The sequence below is a fragment of the Rousettus aegyptiacus genome, unplaced genomic scaffold, assembly GCF_014176215.1.
Source record: "Rousettus aegyptiacus isolate mRouAeg1 unplaced genomic scaffold, mRouAeg1.p scaffold_m13_p_7, whole genome shotgun sequence".
In the NCBI taxonomy this organism is placed as follows: domain Eukaryota; kingdom Metazoa; phylum Chordata; class Mammalia; order Chiroptera; family Pteropodidae; genus Rousettus; species Rousettus aegyptiacus.
Window position 1 is genome coordinate 74666946 of NW_023416310.1, and position 19636 is coordinate 74686581.

Here is a 19636-nt window from a genome sequence, read left to right on the forward strand (position 1 = left end):
GGCAATGCTGGGCAGTGGTTGAAGAGAGCCAGGCTCAGATCCTCGTCCCATACCTACCGCATCTCCAAGGCGGCCCTGTAACCACCGAGGGCCCGAGTCACGGGCCTCGAAAGCTGTACAGGCCCCTCCTTCCCCGAAATACACCCACATGCCACACATGTCACTTGACACACAACGTTAGGGGCTTCCTGGACCCACACACCATCCAGCCTCAGACTGGGGACCTCAAGCGAGAGGTTGCTGATTCACGCGACACGTGCTCAAGCCCACAATTCGAGCCAGCGCCGTGGGCGGCAGGAAGCAACGCGGTGTGGCGTGCGTGTGAGAGGCAGCGTCTGCCTCGGGGAGGGGCGCGGCTCCCCGCCACCCAGAGCAGGACAACGGAATCTGTCTCCTTTGGCAACAGAGAGAACCTCTTCCATTGGTGCGTTTGAAAGTGGGTTAAAAAAAAACAACGAAGGCTTCCTCACCTCTGCCAAATGGGGCAGTGACCTGCACCCACGAGACAGACGCCGGCTTAATGGGACTTTGTTCTCTGTCGCGGAGGCCTGGTCAGCCAGCACCCCGGATGGAAAGGGGCCAGCTCACACTGGAAACCACCACCCCTCTCCCCCCACCCTTTTCTTTGCAAACAAAATCGGTCACCCTGTGCAGCCAGGGACACTCCTGTCAGCAGCTACAAGGAGGCCTGGGCGGGAGGCCAGAGGTCACGCGACACTGCTTACTGGGAGAAAAGCTGGCTCCTTCCAGGCCTGAGTGGCAGCCCTCTTTGCTCAAGTGGGCTGGATGTGCCGAGTTCCCAGGGGGTGAGGTCATCCCAACGCCCCCTCGAACTGTGCTCAGTGGCACTGGGATTCCCAAGCCTGTGTCAGCCCTCTGCTGGGCCCCCTGACCGAGGTCTCGTCTTGATAAACGGACCCAGGAAACTCCAAGCTCAGAGGCGCCAGCTCCCAGGGTCGGGGTCGGGGAATGTGCCCTCATTCTTTCTCAAGAACATCACTTCCTCCTCTGTCTGACATTTATGGAGCATCTGCTCCATGCTGGGGCCTGCGCTGGCTGCTGGGTCACAGGTCATGACGAGTCACACACAGTCCCTTCGTCCCCCCGCCCCTAGAGCTGAGGGACCGGCCGGGGAAAACACAGACACCATGATGGCAGTGTGGTCCTCATGAAGGGCTGGGGCCGAGGGGACGCTTCTCAGAGAAGCCGCTCTGCAGGCGGAGGAAGGAGTGGCGGGAGGACAATAAAAGGGGGAAGTGAGTTGCAGGCAGAGGGAACAGCCCAGGCAAAGGGCTAGAGAGAGAATGAGCTGAGTGCGCTTGGGGAACCGCTAGGAATACTGGGCAGACGGGAGAGGGGAAGGTGGAGAGGGAGGCAGGGGCGACATCACAATGGGTCTTAAGGCGACACAGAGGTTCAGGGTCTCATGAAGGCTCTGGGGGCCACCGGAGCGTTTGGAGCGTGGAAGGAGCAGCCAAGCGTCCACCTCTCTGAAGAATGAGATTCAAGCCCTGGCCTTTCCCGTGGAAACCATCCCTGCCTCTCTCGCCTGCCAATCAAAATGACCCAGGACAGTGGGCGTGAGGAAAGTGGTCCAGGTTTTGAACGTTGCTTCCAACGGCTGGCACAGTCCAGCCCCTCGGCACCTGCTTCTCCTCCGGGCAGCCCCTGGCAGCTGCCCGCTGATAAGCTGGCCGAGTCTGCCAGCTTTCTCCTTCTTTTTGCCTGGAGGACAGACATTCCTCCAACCCAGGCAGTGCCCAGAAGCCTGGCTGTCTGCTAACCCCAGCCCCGGGCGGGCACCTGCAAGGCCCTGTCTCAACTTTTTAGAATGAGCGATTCACTGGCCCTGCTTCTCGGGGTCAAAGCAGAGCTGGAGCAAGAAAAAGAACCCTCAAACCTCCGTTCTCAGCTCTAAAGCTGAGGAAATGCTTACGAGCCCCACCACCGGGCAGAGTTTGCTGGCCCCGAGGGGTGGGGACCTCCTCTGCGGCACCAATGCGTGCCAGGTGCTTATCACGCAGCCCATTCACTGGCTGCCAGTCCTGACAGGTGGCTTCTAGATGGGGAAACTGAGGTCCAGAGAGGCAGGTGTCCAGTCTGCGAGGCAGTGCCTGTTTTCAGATCTGGTCCTGTCAAACCCTGAAAGGTGCGTCCTTCCTGTTTTATGCCTCACGCCTCCCCGAGGTCTCTCAGTTACCCCCTCACCCTCAGAGAAAAAGCCAGAGTAAGTAGCCTTCTGGCTGAGAGGGTGGGCCAAGCCCTGGCTTGGTCTCAGGAAGGGGCGGGGCTGGTGGTGGAGGTCATCGCTTAGCTCGTTTTGAGCTACTCAGAGGCCTTGGTTTGGCGGAACTTGGGATGAACAATAAGCAAAGCATCTAAAAAAGGAAAGTGGGTGACTAATTACAGTGGGGAGGATGGGGCCCCAGTGCCTAAGCTCTCTAAAGTCTGAAAAAAAAAAATGGGGGTGGGGCATGATCAGAGGGGCAGACCTCCCAGGGGACAATGCAGAGACTGAAACCTGCCCTTCACCCACCACACTTCCTGTGATGCGCCCACGGACCTACTGCAGGTGAGGAAGAGAAGCTCAGAGAGGTTGGGGGAGCTGCCCAAGGTCACGCAGCTAAGAAGCGGTGGAGTTGGCATTTGAACCCACACAGCCTGGCTCCCAAGGCTGAGAAGAAGAGGCTATGGCTGCCTCGGGCAAAGCGTGGTCGTCACCCCTGCAGGGAAGGACGAGAACACTGCCTGGCGCACAGTAGGTCCTCGACTCATGTCAATTCCTTCCCTGCCATGTCTGGCCCTGAGGCCCATTGAGAAGTGACTCTGACGGGTGCCTCTTCCACTCTGCTTCCTTCTCCGAAGATCCAACTCTCCCTTTTCTCTCCCCCTCCTCCATCCCAAATGCCCGAGGGCTCCAGGGAGCATGCGGGTGTGGACTGAGGAGGCCTGCAGGAAGTCTGCACGGATTTCAACCCCCTCATCCAAAGGTTACGGTGCTGGAAATGTGAACTGTGGAGCCTTGATAAGAATCTCCATCCATGTATCCTAAGCTCTGGTGGTCTTCGAGAGTGGTGGCTCCCTGGGGCCTTTCGGTAGCCCTACGGACCCATTGCACAGATGAGGACATTTGGCCCAGAGAGGGAGGGGCTGGCTCAAGGTCAACGGCTGGGTCAGGACTCAAGTCAGATCTGAATCCAACGCCTGTGCGTGCCCTTGGCCATCACAGGCACAGCTCAGAGCCACTGGGGGTTAGTTCCAGACCACCGCAAGAGCACTACAGCAGTGAAGCTGGTGGAGGGTCTCAGCTTCCATTCGTAAAAATGCGACATCTGGGGAGATGGGTAAAGCGAAGCGCAGTGGAGTGAGGTGTGCCTGAATGCAGAGCCGCTTCGCTAGCCAAGCCGCGGGGTCGGCAGCAATCCATCCCCCGGCCTCGAGAGGCGCGCCGCGGCAGGACCTCTGGGTCCGACTGCTCCTCTCTCTGCCCCTGCCAGTTTCAGGAGCACAGGGGCCTTCCCTTCGGTGGCCGTGTGTGGAGTCCTTGCCTTGGGCTGGGCTCAGACTTCTTGTGGAGTCTCCTATTTATTCCTCATTACAGCCCCACAAGGGAGGTATCATCATTATCCTCACCCAAAATGAGGGGGAGATGAAAACTCAGAGAGGGGAAGTGACTTGCCTGGGGTCACACAGCTGAGCTATAGTAGAACTGAGACTTGAACTTGAGACCGCCTCCGAAACCGGTGCTCTTTCTAACCACCTCTCTTGGGATTCCAGCCAAAGACCACATGCGTACTCTCAGTGTGACCCTGCACAGGGCTCTGGTTCTCAGTGTTCCCATCCACCAAACGGGAGGTGCGAAGTGGTGATTCTGAGCACTTTCTGCTCCCGAGATGGAGCCCCGGGTGACCTCTGTGCAGAGACGAAGGTCTGTGCCATCCCCGGGGACATGGAAAATGCGTTCTCCCGTCCCCTGCCCTTGAACTGCCCCAAACCTGGAGGAGAAGGGGGCGCTCTCCTCTGGAGTGGACAGTTACCCAGCACACTGGGCTTTGGAGACACGGGGCATGGCTGTGCCCACCCACCTCATAAATCCATCATCCTTGGGGGAAAAATATAAGAAAACAGGTGTTTGAGGGATATGATTGTGGTATAAGCAATGTGCAATGTTGGGGCCGTAAACAAAATATCTTTGTTAGTAGCTGTGGACGTTCTGACAGTTCTGAGTGTCAGTACTGCCCCAGACACCCCAACTCCACCCATTCCCCCAAAAAGGCTTTACCCCACTGCCTAGAGGTAACGCCGAGCCGCCCCAAGTCCCACTTTTAAGGCGGATGAAGAGAGAAGGGTTGAGGGCGAGCTGGAACCGACATCCAAGGGCGGGTGATCCAAAGCCCGTTCAGAAATATCTGTGGCCGAATCTCCATGAATGCTGAGGCTGGGAGGCTGGGCGCAGCACACAGAGCCAGGCAGAGGCAGCTGGCTTCATCTTTCTCTGCCTCAGTTTCTTGATCTATAAAATGGGGCTAAAATCTTGTAACATGCCTCACTGACAGGAGGATTATGTCAACGAGAGATTGTGAAGGGCCCTGCAGGCAGTCAGCAGACGGGCACTGGACAGCATTCCTCATAAGACCCCAGGGTCAAAGGCACCTTAATGGACAGTTCACCCCAGATCTACCGGATGCTCCCGGTGCCTCTGCAATGTCTATGCCAAGCCCCAGCTGGGATGAACAGCAGTGCTGCCCCAGCAAAAGGTGCCTCCTCCCTGCCCTCTTTCCACTTCAGACAGTTTCCACAGTTAGAAAGCTATTCCTTTGACTGAGCCGAAATCTGCTTCCATGTGATGCCCACACACCGGTCACATTCGCGCTTGGTCCACAGTGCCCATTCCCATCATGTCTGCTCCCTGGCCTCAGGAATCTGCAGGTAGCTCTCAGGGGCCAGGGGTCCCCAGACCATGCCGCTGGGGATTGGATACTCCCCCGGAGAAGACATGGCCCTTGCCTTGCTGTCTAGAAAGACCCCGGGACATCAACTGTCTCCCGATCGCTTTGAAAGGGGACTGGAGATCTACGTGTCAGACCTTAGGGAATATCCGCTGAGGACCTCGCAGTGAACCCACGGGCCACCTGGAAACTGCCCCCATCCCGCCATGCCCAGAGGTGGGATGTGACACAAACTATTAAAAAGTAGGCGAGCAAGGAAAATCAAATCCGCCAGGACTTCTAAATGCTTACAGATTCCTGCTCAAGACTATGAAGGCTTCCAGGGCAAATACGAAACGGCCCCCACTCGACCCCACACCCCAGCCTCGCAGTCATCCGTCCCACACCAACACTCCTTCCTTCCAGCGGGACTCCCCGAGCTGTGTGCCCTGGGGAAGTTACTTCCCCTCTCTGTGCCTCTCTCTCTGTTCTCTCGACAGTTAGGCAGGACTAATAATAGGAGCTATCTCACGGGGCTGGTCCTGAGGGTTAAACGCAGGTACCTGCTTAGAGCCGTGTCTGGCGCAGACCGGCTGCGTGATGCGAGCTCGTGGTTATTATTATTCTTTTGTGTCTGTCTCCCTCAGAAGCGCAGGGCTCAGCAGGAGCAGGGGCTCGTTCGCCCAGTGAAAACATAGTCATAACATTCACTATCTGTCAGACGCGGAGCGTGCCTGAGAGGTAACATCATTATCCCCTATCCGCAGAAGAGGGAATCAGAAGCCTAGAGAAGTCAAGCGGCTTACCCCTGAGGGGCGGGGCCGGCGCTCAGAACCAAGGGTGAGGGATGACTCAGGGCTCCCCACAAGCCTGGTGCCCTTGCTGCCTGATCAGTGGGGGCTGCCTGGGGCTCTGCGTGGGAGGGGCCTGCAAGCTCAGGGAAGAGGGTGGGGTGCTATGTGACACCTGGCAATGGCGACTGTGGGTGGCCCACTGCAGGCTAGTTTTTCCTAGGCAGACACATCAGAAGCCTGAGCCCTAGTTGGGCAGGAAGAAGGGGTTCGCTCCTTTTCCAGGGCACGATGTTGAGAGGCCCCCTTTTGAGTTATTGCATCTATAGGCCTGGGGTGTGGCGGGGTTGGGGGACGGACCTTTGCCCCAGGCACCTGCGTTCTAGCTGCTGTGGACAGAAGTCATTCACCTTCCCAGGACAGAAAAGGAGAGAAGTTGCACCTGTGGGAAGAACTGCTTGGGGTGGGGCAGGACTCAGGAGGAGGACAAGGGGCAATGTCCCCTGGTGACAGACAGAAGGGGTTTCGGAGTCAGGCAAGCCTGGGGTCAAATTCTGCTCTGGCGCTTCCCAGCCACCTGACCCAAGGCACGTCTTGTTACCCTTCTGAGCTCAGTCCCCTCATCTGCGAAGTGGGTGACCACTTCTGGAAGGCCAGTCCTGATGGCTTCGATAGGACAAAACAGACGAAGGGTCTGGCGTGGGGCAGGCAGGCATGCCGCGGCTCTGACCACTCTGCTGCACTGCCCGGGGAGCACTCACCACCTGTGGGGCTGCACACGGGCCTCCTCCCCTTTCCCTCTCTGCTTTAAGCTCTAATCATACACCTGCCTTCTGGGCTTCTATTTTAAGCTAGCATAGAGCATCACTAAGTACAGAAAGCCCTTTGGTCCAAAAGAAGGCAGCACTGACTCTTCTTGACCGCGGAGAAGATTAAACGGCCTGTTCTGAGCGGTCCTTGCTGCCCAGTCCCTGCTGGCAAACGAGGCACATCATCCCGGCGGGGAGTGTGGCCGCTGGGGAATCTAAGACTCCTCACTGCTCTGGCCTGCAAGAATCCTCCCCCACACCCTGACCTGGCCTCTGACCCTACATGCCACCCCCACTTGCAGTGGGGCCCCCAGAAGACCACAGCTCCCCACATATGGCCTGCTCTCCCTCCCCTCAGGCCTTTGCACATTTAGCTCCTCTGCCATGAACAGCCGTCCTCCCTTCTCTTGGATAACTTCTCTGCTTTCTGGGCTCAGCTGGACAGCACCTCCTCCAGGAAGTCTTCCTGCATTCTCCTCTAGGCTCTCATGGCCCCCTGTATTTCCCCTCCCTCAGTTATTGCTGTAACTGCCTGTCCCTGTCAGTCCCTCCTACTAGATTTTGAGTCCCCAAACCCAGGAGGTGACCCGGGGCTCAGCACAGATGCCAGTCTGGAGGTCTGGTGGACAAATGAAAACTGGAAAATGTGACCTGCCAAGAAGATTTTTCTCATTAGAAATCAGATGTCCAGGAGAAAGCTTGAGAAACCCTTGGGGACTGCCATCGGCACACATGAAAGGGATGCCTGCCAGTCCTTAGGGCAGCCTGGGCTTTCAAGGCAGGGGGCGAAGGGTGCCTGTCAGCCAGCCCCTTCCAGGAGTGACAGGGGCGGCCCACGCCTGTCCACTTCATGGTAACAACGATAACCATGACAGCGAGCGCTCTGGGCATGGTGCTAAAGACGGCCTGCTAGTTCCAGTTAGCTCTCACCACCGCCAGCCACGAGGGAGCTGCCCCGCCCTCCCATTTCATAATGAGGAAACTGAGGCACGGGGAGCGAGGCACTTTGCCCAAAGTCACTCCACTGAGAAACGACTGCGCTGAGATTCAAACCCAGGCAGCCTAACTCCAAGGTCTGTGTTCTAGACCAGGACACCAGACCTCCCACTGCAGTTGGTCAGTGAGCAGTGTGTCCACGACCCTCAGTCACTGTGGGAGAGAAATCCATCTCACGTTGCGACACACGTGCGCATGCACGCACCGCTGACACAACAGTTTACGAAGCGAAAGCACCCTTACTCCATGAATGCACTCGGTAGATATTTTTTAAATTTTATGCTGTGTCATTATAGACCACTTGGTCTGGCGTCACCTCCTCCAGGCAGCCTTGCCCTACTCCATGGCCCCAGAGCTCTTCCCTTCCCTGCCAAGGGAAGAGAGAGTGAGGGGAGCAGAGGGGGGATCGGGAAGAGGGTAAAAGCAGGGGAAGGCCCTAGTTCTTCTGGCTCCAGATTCTCCACGGGCACCCTGTCCCCTCTTCCCACACGACGGACAGACCTGTTCCTTCTTCCCTATCTCCACTGATGACTAAGACCCCAGTGCCAGCATCCTCATGGGCTGTCACCAAAGAGCTTTGACTCATCGGGCCCCGACAATGTATTGACAGCCTTGTAGGTTTCACGGCTCCCGGAGGGACCATTGTCACTTTGAGAGGCTCTGCTCAGGCCTCTTGTTCACCTGGGTGGGAGGGAGGCAGATGGGACAGGATGAGGCGGGCGGGCCCAGCTTAACCTCACATCGTTCCCAAGTAAAGGAGGAAGAGAGGTGCGGACAGAGGGAAATGTCACTGCTGGGGTCATCCGCACTGCCACTGTGATGGGTATAAGGAGAGCGACAAAGCCCCTGTCCTCCCCAGGGCTGAGAACGTCCAGATCCAGGGAGAAGGGTGGCCACCAGGCCTTCGGCACATCACCACCCACTGCCAGGGAGCAGCGGACGTGACCCACGGGGTCCTTAGCCGGGGCCCCGTGGAAACCGAGTCCGAGTGGCCCGGGTAGGAGCAGGCACTTCCCGTTCTGGACACAGCATCTGCAGACTGTGCGTCCAGGTGGGAAGGCTGGTCCCCGCCTCACCCCGGGGAGAGCGCCTTTGTCTTTTACCTCTCTGAGCCTCCATTTCCTTCCTTATAAAATGGGGATAAATGGAGCCCCTAGAAAGGGTTGTTACGAGAAATTAAATAGACCATCAGGGCTTGGCACAGAGCGGAGTGGCTGGCTCCAAAGCTCCAGGATCCGGGTGATTGAACTAACGCTGAAATGGACCGACTTAATGATTAACCCGACGGGTAGTTCGAATTCAGCCTCTCCTCCAACCTGGACTACGGCGAGGTCCAGAGTTGCACAGGACAGAGGGGCTGAAACTTGCCGGAGGGGGAAGCAGAGGAGAGTTCCTCTTCCTCTCTCCTCCCCTCTCCTCCCTCCCCAGGAAGTCTGCCTTCCCCTAGCCCCACATATTTACATGTTTTTTCCTCTTATAAAATCCAGAATAAGGCTAATGGAGTCCAGACAAAAGGCCCATGTGGCATTAGGAATAAGACAGACCTGGGTCTTCTAAGCCCGGCTTTGCCACTGCCTAACTGTGTGAGTTGGGGCAGGCGTCTTTTAACCTCTCTGGTCCTCAGTCTCCTCGTCTGTAAAATGGAGATGGGCACCTTACTTTGCAGTATGGAAATGCAGCCGGAAAGAGAATGGGTGATGTACACAGCAGGAGCTTAGCAAATGTAAGTCCCAGAGTTCCCGTGCTGAGCCCTGCACACTTCTGTTTACAAGGCACCCATCCGAATCGCTGACACCCTCTGCCAAGGCTGCCCAGGAATGTCCCCGCAATCAATCATAAAGGACATCCCCTTTCTTTGGCGTTTCCTTATTGTGCACAATAGCTTGCTGGGTCGACCGTGGGGCACCCAATAAATGCTATCTGGAGGGCACTACACGCCGGAGGAGGAATGCAGAACTTTGGAGCTCAATAAACATGGAGTTCAACACTGGTTCTGTCAACTGGATGAGGCAAGTGAGCTGTGGTTTCCTTACCTGCAAGATGAAGACGACAACACCTCCCTTTGCAGGCCTGTTGCAACAATTAAAAGCATTTATCCATTCAACAAATATTTACTGAACATCTACTGTGTTCTCGCCACTGCTCCAGGCGCTGACTATACAGCAGTGAATAAGACAAAATCCGTCTGTCTTATTAGGCAATAAACAGGTAACTACACACACGGCATGGCGCACGGCGATCCAGGCCGAGGAGAAACACAAAGCAGGGTGGAGGGAGAGGGGTGTGCAGGGGGCAGGGGCGGGGGCAATGGCAGGACCCGCAGTGGAGCAGAGACGTGAGAGGGGAGAGCCCTGCAGACGGCTGGGGGAAGAAGGTTCCAGGCAGAGGGATCGGAGAGTGCAGGAGCCTCAAGGAGAAGCATGCCTGGCATCTCAATGAAGCCACATATGCAGGAAGCCTGGCATGGAATCCAGGTGCTCCGCAAATGCCAAGTCCCATAGAAGGAACCCCACGCATGTGTCCTTTTCCCTGAGAATGAAAGCACAAGGATTTCTACAGGGCAAGACTGAGCCGCGTGTGTGTTCAGCCTGAGATGCAGGCCGCATGTGAGCTCCGCTGCTGGGCTTTGAGCCCCTGCCAGGCACCAGGCTCGAGGCTGCAGGACCAGCAATATAAGATGATCCAGGCATGGCCTCTGTCATCAGGCAGCCCCAAAGTGAGCTGTGGAGATGGGTAACCACAGTGCAGTGTGGTCAGATGAACAAGCAGAGACTAAAGAAGGGATCGAGGTAGCAGAGCAAAAAGATGGGACTTGGGCGTGGGTGGTCAAGAAAGGCTTCCTGGAGGAGGTGACAACTAAGCTGAATTTTGAAAGATGGACAAGACAAGAAAGGCTATTCCAGGTGTGGGGAGTATCCGGGACCGAGCGCAGAGGTGTGAAAAAATGGCACAGAGCGTGTGAGAAACTAATCACAGGCAGGTCGGAACGCAATAAACGGCCCTTCGCATTCTTGGCAGCTGCCACCTGACGTGGCTCAGGAATTCCAGTGCTGTCCCCTTCCTTAAACACAGTGCAAGCTTCGGCCCCAGTGAAGTCTGAGTTGTCCACATGCAGCTACTGCAGAGAGTAACCGACCTAAGTACGCGGGCCCCGAGCCCAGGGTGGCCCAGTCCACACGGCGAGGGCTGAGTCGGATAGAGACCACAAAAATCTCAGCTATATTTAGCTTGCCTGGCCTTGGCTCTGCCTTCACCCACCCCAAACCTGACCCACAAGTGGCAGAATGGCATTTTCTTTTTTTTTTTTTATATGAGAACAGCATTTCTTAATTAAGACATCCTACAAAGGGGCCTATACCTCCACCTGACGTCTCTTTGGCTGCGGTATTTGCCAACCTCCCGGACGCCTCCTGATTGGGCGGGTATGTTCTTCGCCCTGCAATAGCCCTGTCAGTAGGAGGTGGAGGCCACCCTCTGGTAAGCAGACCTGGGTTCGAATCCTAACTCTGCCTCTAGCTATCATAATGACTCCTCTCTGAGAACTTGGAGGTTTGAGTGCAGTGGCCAGAAAGCTGCCCCCAGGCTTATGAAGTAGAAGGAGTTGACTCTTCCCTAAGCCAACCTTGGGAATCCAGGGCGCAGCTACACCCATGTCCATACCATCCAGGGAAGAAACAATTATTGCTTGATATAAACCCAGAAGGGAGGGCTGCATGGGGGTGCTCGAGCAGAGACGGGGTTATATGTCCCTCTCCGCCTGAAACCTCATGCTAAATTTACCCACCACTGACTTGCCTCCCCACTGAGCTGAGCTTTTGTACTTTAAACATACACACACCTCTCTCACCTCTGCATAAAGGATGCTGCAAATGCCCAGCCTTAAACGAAAATACTTATTCTAAAGACTTGGGGGATGGGAGGAGGACCGACAGACAGACACGGTCTCAATTCGGACTCTCCCCCTACTAGTGCTGTGACCTTGGGTAAGTGACGTCCACTCCTCTGAGCCTCAACTTCTTCATCTGTAAAGCTGGGGTACACATTTTTACCACGCGAAGCTTGTTTGCATACTCTTTGCATATCGCACGGGGTAAGCAAAGCGCTGGGCACAGAGCCTCCGCCCATGAGCGGTTCCCACAATTACCAGGCATTCTGTAGTAAGGCCTCCTCTGCCCCCCGACTCCCACCCCACACCCTCCACCCCGATCCCCTTACTTTGCCTCCGGCAGTTCTGCGGTGGTTTTAACTAGGGGGCGATGCGCTCTGCAGCGGCGACTCCGAGGGGCTGGAGTCCCTAGTTGAGCGGACACCAGAGGGGGGCGCAGCCGGGGTGCGCGTGGGAACATGGCCAAACCAAAGCAGCTTATGCCGCGGGGGTGCTGGGCAGCTGGAAACTGGGGTGTCCCTGAGAGTACCCCCCACCCAGCAACTGCAGTCTCCACCCAACGGGCGGCTCTGGCCGTCGGAAGCTCTGGAGAGCCCCGCTCCAGAGATCCCCCGGGGCGCCCCCAGCTTCCTCATCAGCGCCCTCAGGCTGGAACAAAGGCGAGGGGGCGCACGGCATCGCCCCCAGAGGCCCTTTCCCGCATCTGGCCAAAGCCGAGAGAACAAGGACGGGGGTCCCCAAGGTAACCAGGACGCGGTACCCGCCCTCCTGGAGCGCAAAGCCCAGCCGCGCGGCGCACGCGGATCTGGGGTCCAGCGGGCACCGGGGACTCCAGCCCGCTGGACGCCGGGGGCTCCAAGGCGAGGGTGGCTCTCCGGAAGTCACCCAGCGGGTCCCTCAGGGAGAGGAGCACCCCAGCGCCCGCCTCCGGGGCAGGGCTCCCAGGCGTACCTGGCAGGGTCCTGTGCACGGTGTTGCCCATCGCTGCTTCAGGGCGCGGCGCTGGCGGCGGCGCGCTCGGGGCTCACCGGGGCTAATTACGCCGTGGGCCGGGGACCCGGGCCGGGGTCGGGCCGCGGGGCATCGCTGCTGCACAGCCGAGCCGGCGGGCGGCAGCTGGGGCGGGAGCCGGTAGGGAGGCGGTGGCGGCCGGAGGGGGCGGAGCCAGCGGCCCGGGCTCCGCCCCCGCCTCCCGTCGCCTCCAACCGCGCCGGGAGGGGCGGGGCCGCGGCCGCCGCATCTTTTGAAAGTTTGCACCGGGTGGCGGGAGAACCGGCGAGCCTCCCGCCCTCGCGGTTCCCGCGCCCGGGACGGGAAGGCGCGCGGGGTGGCTGAGTGCCCTCGGGGTGCCAGGCTCGTCAGCCTGCTGGCCTTCACTCATTTATTCCAGCATTTCGAGAAGGCCTTCTTTGCGCCAAGCCCTGTTCCAGGTGCTGGGCCACGGCGGGCTAAGCCCTCGCCTTGGCGGATTGCGGGGACGGGGTGGGCAGGACGTACATACACACAGGCCAGAAGGTCACCTCGGACAGCATACTGAAAGACTTGGAGAACGCGGTTCAGTCAGGTGACTGGGGTAGGAGTGCCATCAAGTACCTACAATTAGGAGAAACCTAGGCAATGTCCAAATATTGGGGGAGGGACCGTATATTTATGAATTTACTCCCTCACTCATTAAAATATTCATCAAGCACATTCTGTGTCAGGTGCTGTACCGACAACACAGACGAAGCATGTTAGCGGTTAAGACAGAAATAACAAACAATTAAGTTCACATAATTTAATGATCAAAGCCAGAAAGAAAACAAGAGTGACGAGTTTACTTTGCAGGTCCCCTCCATCTGATGGACAGCAAGGAATCAGCCATGGGAAGAGCTGGGGACAAGAGTCCCCCGCAGAGGGAGGAGCAGGCATTCCTCATTCATTCATTCGCCCCGCAGGCATTTTCTGAGTGCTTCTCCTGTCTGTGCAGGAACCCAGGCCACACTGAGCGGGGAGCGGAGCCTGCTAGTCCCTGCCCTCACTGGGCCCCATTCTGCAGATCGGAACTCTGAGGCTCAGGAGGTTTAATGACTTGTCCAAGAAGGCCCAGTTTCAGCTCCACTTTGCATGCTTTGGTATCCCTTGAGACTATATGAAATAGGTGCCGTTTACCCTCACTTCGCAGATAGGCGGTAAGGCTCAGGGAGTGGAGAAGGGGCGCCCAAGATTCCCCAGCTGGTAAGGCTGGCCTGGAGCTATGTGAATGAAGCGGGGATATCCCAGAGAGCCCCCAGCCCAGCTCAGTTTGTCTTGTGCCTTCTGCTCTGGAGTGTCTCACCCCGCTCGGAAGCTCTTATTTCTTTAAGATCAGCTCAAAGCCCCCACCTCCAGGAAGCCTTCTCCAAGCCCTGACTTATGTTTGAGTGACTAACTTCTCATATTACCGATGTTCTCAGTTACTTAATTTTTGAACACGAAGTCCCCTTTGGGAGAGGTACATGAGTGCAATACGCCCTCAATCCACGTGAGTTTGGGATGCATACGGAGGTCAGCGCTGTCATGAAAGGAGTCAAGGACATTTCACTTCTATAAAGCAATGCAGTGCAAATGGGACTTGGTGACTGCAAGGGAGGGAAGTTGTTGTAAGCAGGCCTTTTAAAGGTCACTTTCATAAATGCACACCTGTAGCAAATGAACCCAAGTGTCCTAATGTTGTGCAGATGGTACCTGTGGAGGGGACACAGTGTCCAGTGGTCACCTGACACATGGATCCAAAAGGGCTGTTTCAGCATCTTGGCTCCTGTGCAGAAGACATGTTCTGGAAAACTGGAAAAGCACACTTCCCGACACACACACACCACCCAATAACGGCAGCGCTGGTGTCAACGCCGCATGTAAAAAATTCGAACCGAACAGTTGCTTGAAATTTGAGATTGGACAAAAGCAGTCTTTCCAAATTAATATTTTATATAAAAATATTTTAAATATATATATGTTTCAGTAAAAAGATATTACAGGTACATGTCTGACTATTTTATCTTCACCCCTTAACATTTATATTATTCGACTTTATTGTGCAATCGGGGTTGCCCTTAACTTTTAATGGGGTTGCCTAATATTGGGGCGTACGCGGTAGCTGCTCAGCCCTCTGAGGTCCCACTGCACTGTCTTTCCCCTCGTGCACCCTCAAGGCAGGTGCTGTGGCTGTCGTCCCTCTGTGCAGTCAGTCCCCTGGCAGATGGCAAGCCGCCTGTGGGCAGGACCCAGGCCATGTCCATTCGTGGATCCCCAGTGCCCTGAACGGGACGGGCATGCACAGGGATTCGATGCACGTTTGAATAACCTGGCTGCAGAGACGCATTGCTCCGAACTGGGCAAAGGGAAGACGGAGGGAGGGAAGATGGGAGGGAAGAAGACAGGGGCGGGAAAGGGTTGTGAAGGAATAAGTCTGAGTTGCTAGTAGCCCTGGACTCTGCTGTGATCACCAGTGACCTGTGCTGTGAGAAACAAACAAACAAACAAACAAATAGGGTTGCGTGAACAGAACTGTAGTCTTAGAATGAAGGTGCGGCAGGAGGCTTTGGGAGGAAGGGAGGTCCCCGTCACGGGAGGTGTGCAAACAGAAGCAGGGTATAGGATGCATCCTTGGGCCCGGGCACCAGCCTCCGGTCATAACCTCTCCTGGCTTTGACTGCCCCCCCACCCTTAACCACAGCCAGAATTGTCCAGACCATGCCACCTTCCCTTGGCACCAGGATCTGTGCTTAGGTTGCAGGGGCCCCTGGGTGCGGCTGACTCTCTTGACTGTGCAATGTTGGTGCAGCCTCCCAGGGCAGTGGGTAGAGGGAGGGCCCTGGCAGGGCTCACTGGCACTGTGCCCTGGGGGCACGCCCTGGCAGGCTGTGCCCCATGCGACAGCAGGCAGTCAGGTGCAGCTCATAAAAAGGGCATGCACTGAGCTGGGGGGAAGATGCCCCCCAGACTCCTCCTCATAACTAGAGAACCGATCATTCAGGCTGCAGTCAAACCACAAAGTTCAGTCTTAAAATTGCTGCAGGAAGGCTCTTTTCAGCAAACCCTGCCCATCAAACCCTTGATTTCCGAACCCAGCAGGTCTTCACCTGCAAAAGCGATGTTTTTCAGTTTCCGGTTACAAAGCGCTAACCATGTAGCGGGGACCAGGCTGCGCCCTTTGAGTGATCTTTCTCACGATCTAGCAGTGTGGTTATTAACATGATTCTCATTTTGCAGGAGAGGAAACCAAAGCGCAGTGAGGGGAAGGAGCTGCTGAGCTCACACGGCCAGGAGAAGGCGGACCTCAGATGGCTCTCAAGTCTCTACAAATGAGGGCCATGGATGCCAGCTGAGGTGTGGACAGGGAACTGCCCTCTTCTTTCTCCTCCTCTCCCCTCCCCTCCCCTCCCCTCCCCAATTTCTGGCCCCCGCTTGCTCTGCCATCACTGGGCCCTTAACTGGGTGAAATCTCTGCAGGGCTCTTTAAAACTCCATCTCACGACCTTTGCTGGAGCATCATCCTTTCTGTGCCAGGCCTAGGGCCAGACCTTGCAGACAGCGGGATAAGCAGTCGTACTTGCTGCCCATCATACTCTGGCTGGTGCAAGAGAATCAGTCGGGCAAGGTGAGGTGGGGAGAGCTGGGTTCCTGGGCCATGGTGGGGGGCGGAGGTTGGAGGGGCTGGGAGGGAGCCTCCTTTCTCCCCCAGCCCTAAGAGCTCTGCAGAAGGACCTGTGGAAATCTGACACCTGGGCGTGCTTTCCAGTTCACAGAGCCATTTCCCTTCCATGGCCTCGTGCCATCTTCGTGGGACCCTCTTTGCTCTTTTTACTGATGGAGAACCAAGCTCAGAAAGGTGAAGGATTTGCCCATGGTCGCACAGCTGGGTGTGGTAGATTCGGGATTATCTGGGGGACCCCAAGCCTGGGTCCTCCATCTCGCAGACCCCTCACCGACAAAAAGAAGAGGTTCCTTAGGCCCAGAGGAAGGAGCCCATAAGAGGAGGCGTGAGTGCTTCAAAGAGCTACCAGTATCCTCACCCTCCTGGAGTGGTTAAGGGCGCGAGCCCTGGAGGCAGACAGCTTGGGTTCACATCCCAGCTTGGGTGCTTACTTCCTGTGACCTTGGGCTTTCTGCGAGGGTTGTGAGGATTGAATGAGCTGAGAAGCCTGAAGCATTTACACAAGTGTCTCAAGACGCGCATCTCCCCCGAGCAGCCAGAGCGGAAGGTTCTAACTCCTGTATTTAAACACCGCGTAAGCGTCTGTTCACATTCTCTGAGCCTGGAACCCGCTTCCAGGAATCCGTCCTGAGGATGTAATCCCAGCTAGGTAGGGACTAAGGCAATAAACGCCCAGAGATCTTTACACACTAGTTCCCCAGCATAAAGGAACACATGCTAGGAAGCACAGGGAAATGTTTAGCAAACGGGCTGTCACTCCACAGAACCTCCCAGAGCTCCTGGGCTGCCGTTTGAAGGCTTACGTTTCAATGTTAAGTGAAAAAGGCTGAACACAGAACTGTAAACTCAGAACGACGTCAAGCTCATAAAAACCAAATAAGCAAATACAAAACGTGCATAGAAACAAGACGAAAGGAAACACAGCGAAATGTGACCAACGATTATCTTTGAGTAAGAGGAATATCGGTGTTTTTTTTTTTTCTTTCTTTTTTCTATCTGTTGGCAATTTCTAAATGTCCTGTAATGAACAGGCATAAAACTTTTCTAACAGGAAAGAACTCAACAAATTGCTTTTCAAAAACAGAGTCTTTTCTGGGAGCTGACATGCTGCCTGACTGTCCTTAGCATGCTGGCATGAATGGGGTTACCTGTTTTCTAGCAATGAGTTGAATGCTGTGGGGTAAGAGTGTGACAGGCGGTGTTCCCTTTCTCCATATTTACTAGGCCCAAGGTCTGGGCTGGCTTCTGAGTGCGCAGAGGAAGTGAGGATGGAGGGAGGGCCCAGGCGCCGGCACAGGTTGAAGTCTCTTTGCTATCTGGCTGGGGGTTACAAGGAAAACATTTTGGGAACATTGCCGTTTTCGTGATTCTGCCATATCCAAGTGTTGCCAGTATGATCACTCGTGTCATAGTCTTTAAAAAATTGGTTTACCTAAAAAATACTCAGGAAATTATAACACGTTATTGAGAGGAATCCAAAACCTAGAAGGAAGGCTATACCATATTCATGGATTGGAAGACAATATTCTAGAGAAGTCAGTTCTCTGAAAACTGATTTCTAGCTTCAGTGCATACAACCCTAATCACAATCCTAATGTGTGTGTGTGTGTGTGTGTGTGTGTGTGTGTGTGTGTGTAACTTGGAAAATTGATTGTAAAATCTACATGCAAATACAAAGGGTGAAGTATAACCATTTTTGAAGAAGACATTTAAATAAAAAGAACAAAGTGGAAGGCTTTGCTCTACTGGATACTAATACCTATAAAGCTCTGGAAGGAAGACAGTGTGGTATTGCTACGATAGACACATAGACCAGCAGAACAGAAGAGAGATGCCAGACATAGATGGACACATGCTTTATGACAAATGTGACATTATTACCAAGCAGTAGGAGAGAAAGGGCGGTCTGTTCACTGAGTAATGCTGTGCCGGTTGGATATCTATATAGAAAAAGAAAAGAGACTTGATCCCTACCTCACATCATTTGCAACATCAATATCAATTTCAAGGGAATTTTAGATCTCAATGTTACTGGCAAAACAGTAAAACTTTCAGAAAGTAATATAAGAGAATATCTTCATCACCTGGGAGTAGCAGTAAGATCCTTTAACATGACACAGAAAGTACTGGCCGTGAAAAAGATGGATAAAATTGATTATGTTAAAATTTAACATTCTTTTTTGTCAAAAGATATTAATGAGAAAATAAAAAGGGACCTTTTAGTGAGAAAAGACATGTTACACACATATAAGCTACACAGGACTTACTTGTTTCTTGCGTAAACACAGATACATTTCACAACAGGAATATTCCGGTGGCTGATAAATGTATTAAGTGGTCCTGAATCTCATCGATAATCAGGGAAATGAGAAATTAAATCACAGTGAGATAACCATGGCTCCCCAGCCAGATCGCCTAAGACTTAAAATTTTGACAATACCAAGATGTGGAGCAAAGGGAACTCTTCCGCACTGCCTTCGAGAAACAATTTCGCAGTATTTTATGATGAAACATACATCTACCCCCACGATCCGGCAAAACCCCTCCTAGATACACACTCAAAGAAATGCGTACTCATATGAACCTAGAGAACTGTCTGCGAATAGTCATAGCCCTTTTATTCAAAATAGCCCCAAACTCAGAACAACCCGAACGTCCATAAACAGCAGAATGGATCAATAAATGGGATACACTCATATAATGGGAGACCTACGGCAATGAGAAGGAACCAAGCTACACACACCAGCCCGGGTGATTCCTCAACACCACATTCTGCGAAAGCAGTCGGGCACCACGCGGCACGAGCTACGGGACTCTGTCACATCACATTCAAAGCCAGGCAGGTGTAGGTGATAAGACCGCGCGGCAAAGCGAGAAATGACTATCATTAAATGCAGGCTCGTAGTCACCTTTGAACAGGATCGAGGGGCACCAAAGGGAAGGTGACCTGAAAGAGGCCAGCCCCTGAAGGAACACCCCGGTGGCAAGTAAAACCAGGCGGTGTAAGTAAGAAACACAGAGGGCTCCGTCCCCTTGCTTCGTCCGGGCGCCAGGTGCCTTACCCATCCTGGAATTAGAAATAGAATTCAGAGACAGAGTCGGTACAGAGATGCCCATTACCGGGTTTATGGAGTGCAAAATAAACTCACTTAGTTTCCTGACCGAAAGTCAGGCGGACCGGGCTTTGCGGTTTGGCAGAGAGGGTTGGTTTGGCCGTTAGGTTTGCGTGGCGGAGTCTTTGGGAAAATGAATGGGCAGAATCCATAGCTCCAAGGTGGTGATGTGAGTTTATTTAAACTATTTGTTCACTATGCGGTGTGCTGGAAATGACATCCTTTTTACGACTGTTTACATTCACGACGAAAACATTTAGAAGCCAACTAAAAATGTTTGTGTGTCATCTGTGGTTCTCAAGATTCTTTCAGGGGCTCATGCGAGCCCCAGATTTGAAGAGTAGAAGGTCAGGTGGAGAGAGGCGAGCAGAATCCTCCAGGGTGAAAGAACACGGGCAGGCTTCCGGGCCCAGCTGTGCTGGGAAGACCCTGGGGGAG

At 54.6% G+C, this 19636-nt stretch overlaps 1 protein-coding gene and 1 long non-coding RNA gene across 3 annotated transcripts in view; one reads left to right on the top strand and one right to left on the bottom strand.

Moving 5' to 3' along the window:
* The window catches only part of NEURL1B (neuralized E3 ubiquitin protein ligase 1B), a 28437-nt gene extending 15894 nt beyond the window's left edge, over positions 1-12543 (bottom strand). Inside the window, exon 1 of the mRNA XM_016145100.2 lies at positions 12362-12543. Coding sequence (XP_016000586.2) covers positions 12362-12392 — 31 coding nt within the window. The 5' untranslated portion in view covers positions 12393-12543. The remainder of the gene's footprint in view (positions 1-12361) is intronic.
* Positions 11954-19636, top strand: LOC118605225. Of its 2 annotated transcripts, XR_004952013.1 has the most exons (4): positions 11954-12152; positions 15641-15757; positions 15881-16028; positions 16170-19635. It is a non-coding gene; the product is annotated as an uncharacterized LOC118605225 (long non-coding RNA). The 2 variants fall into 2 exon arrangements; XR_004952012.1 differs by having other exon boundaries at positions 15881-19636.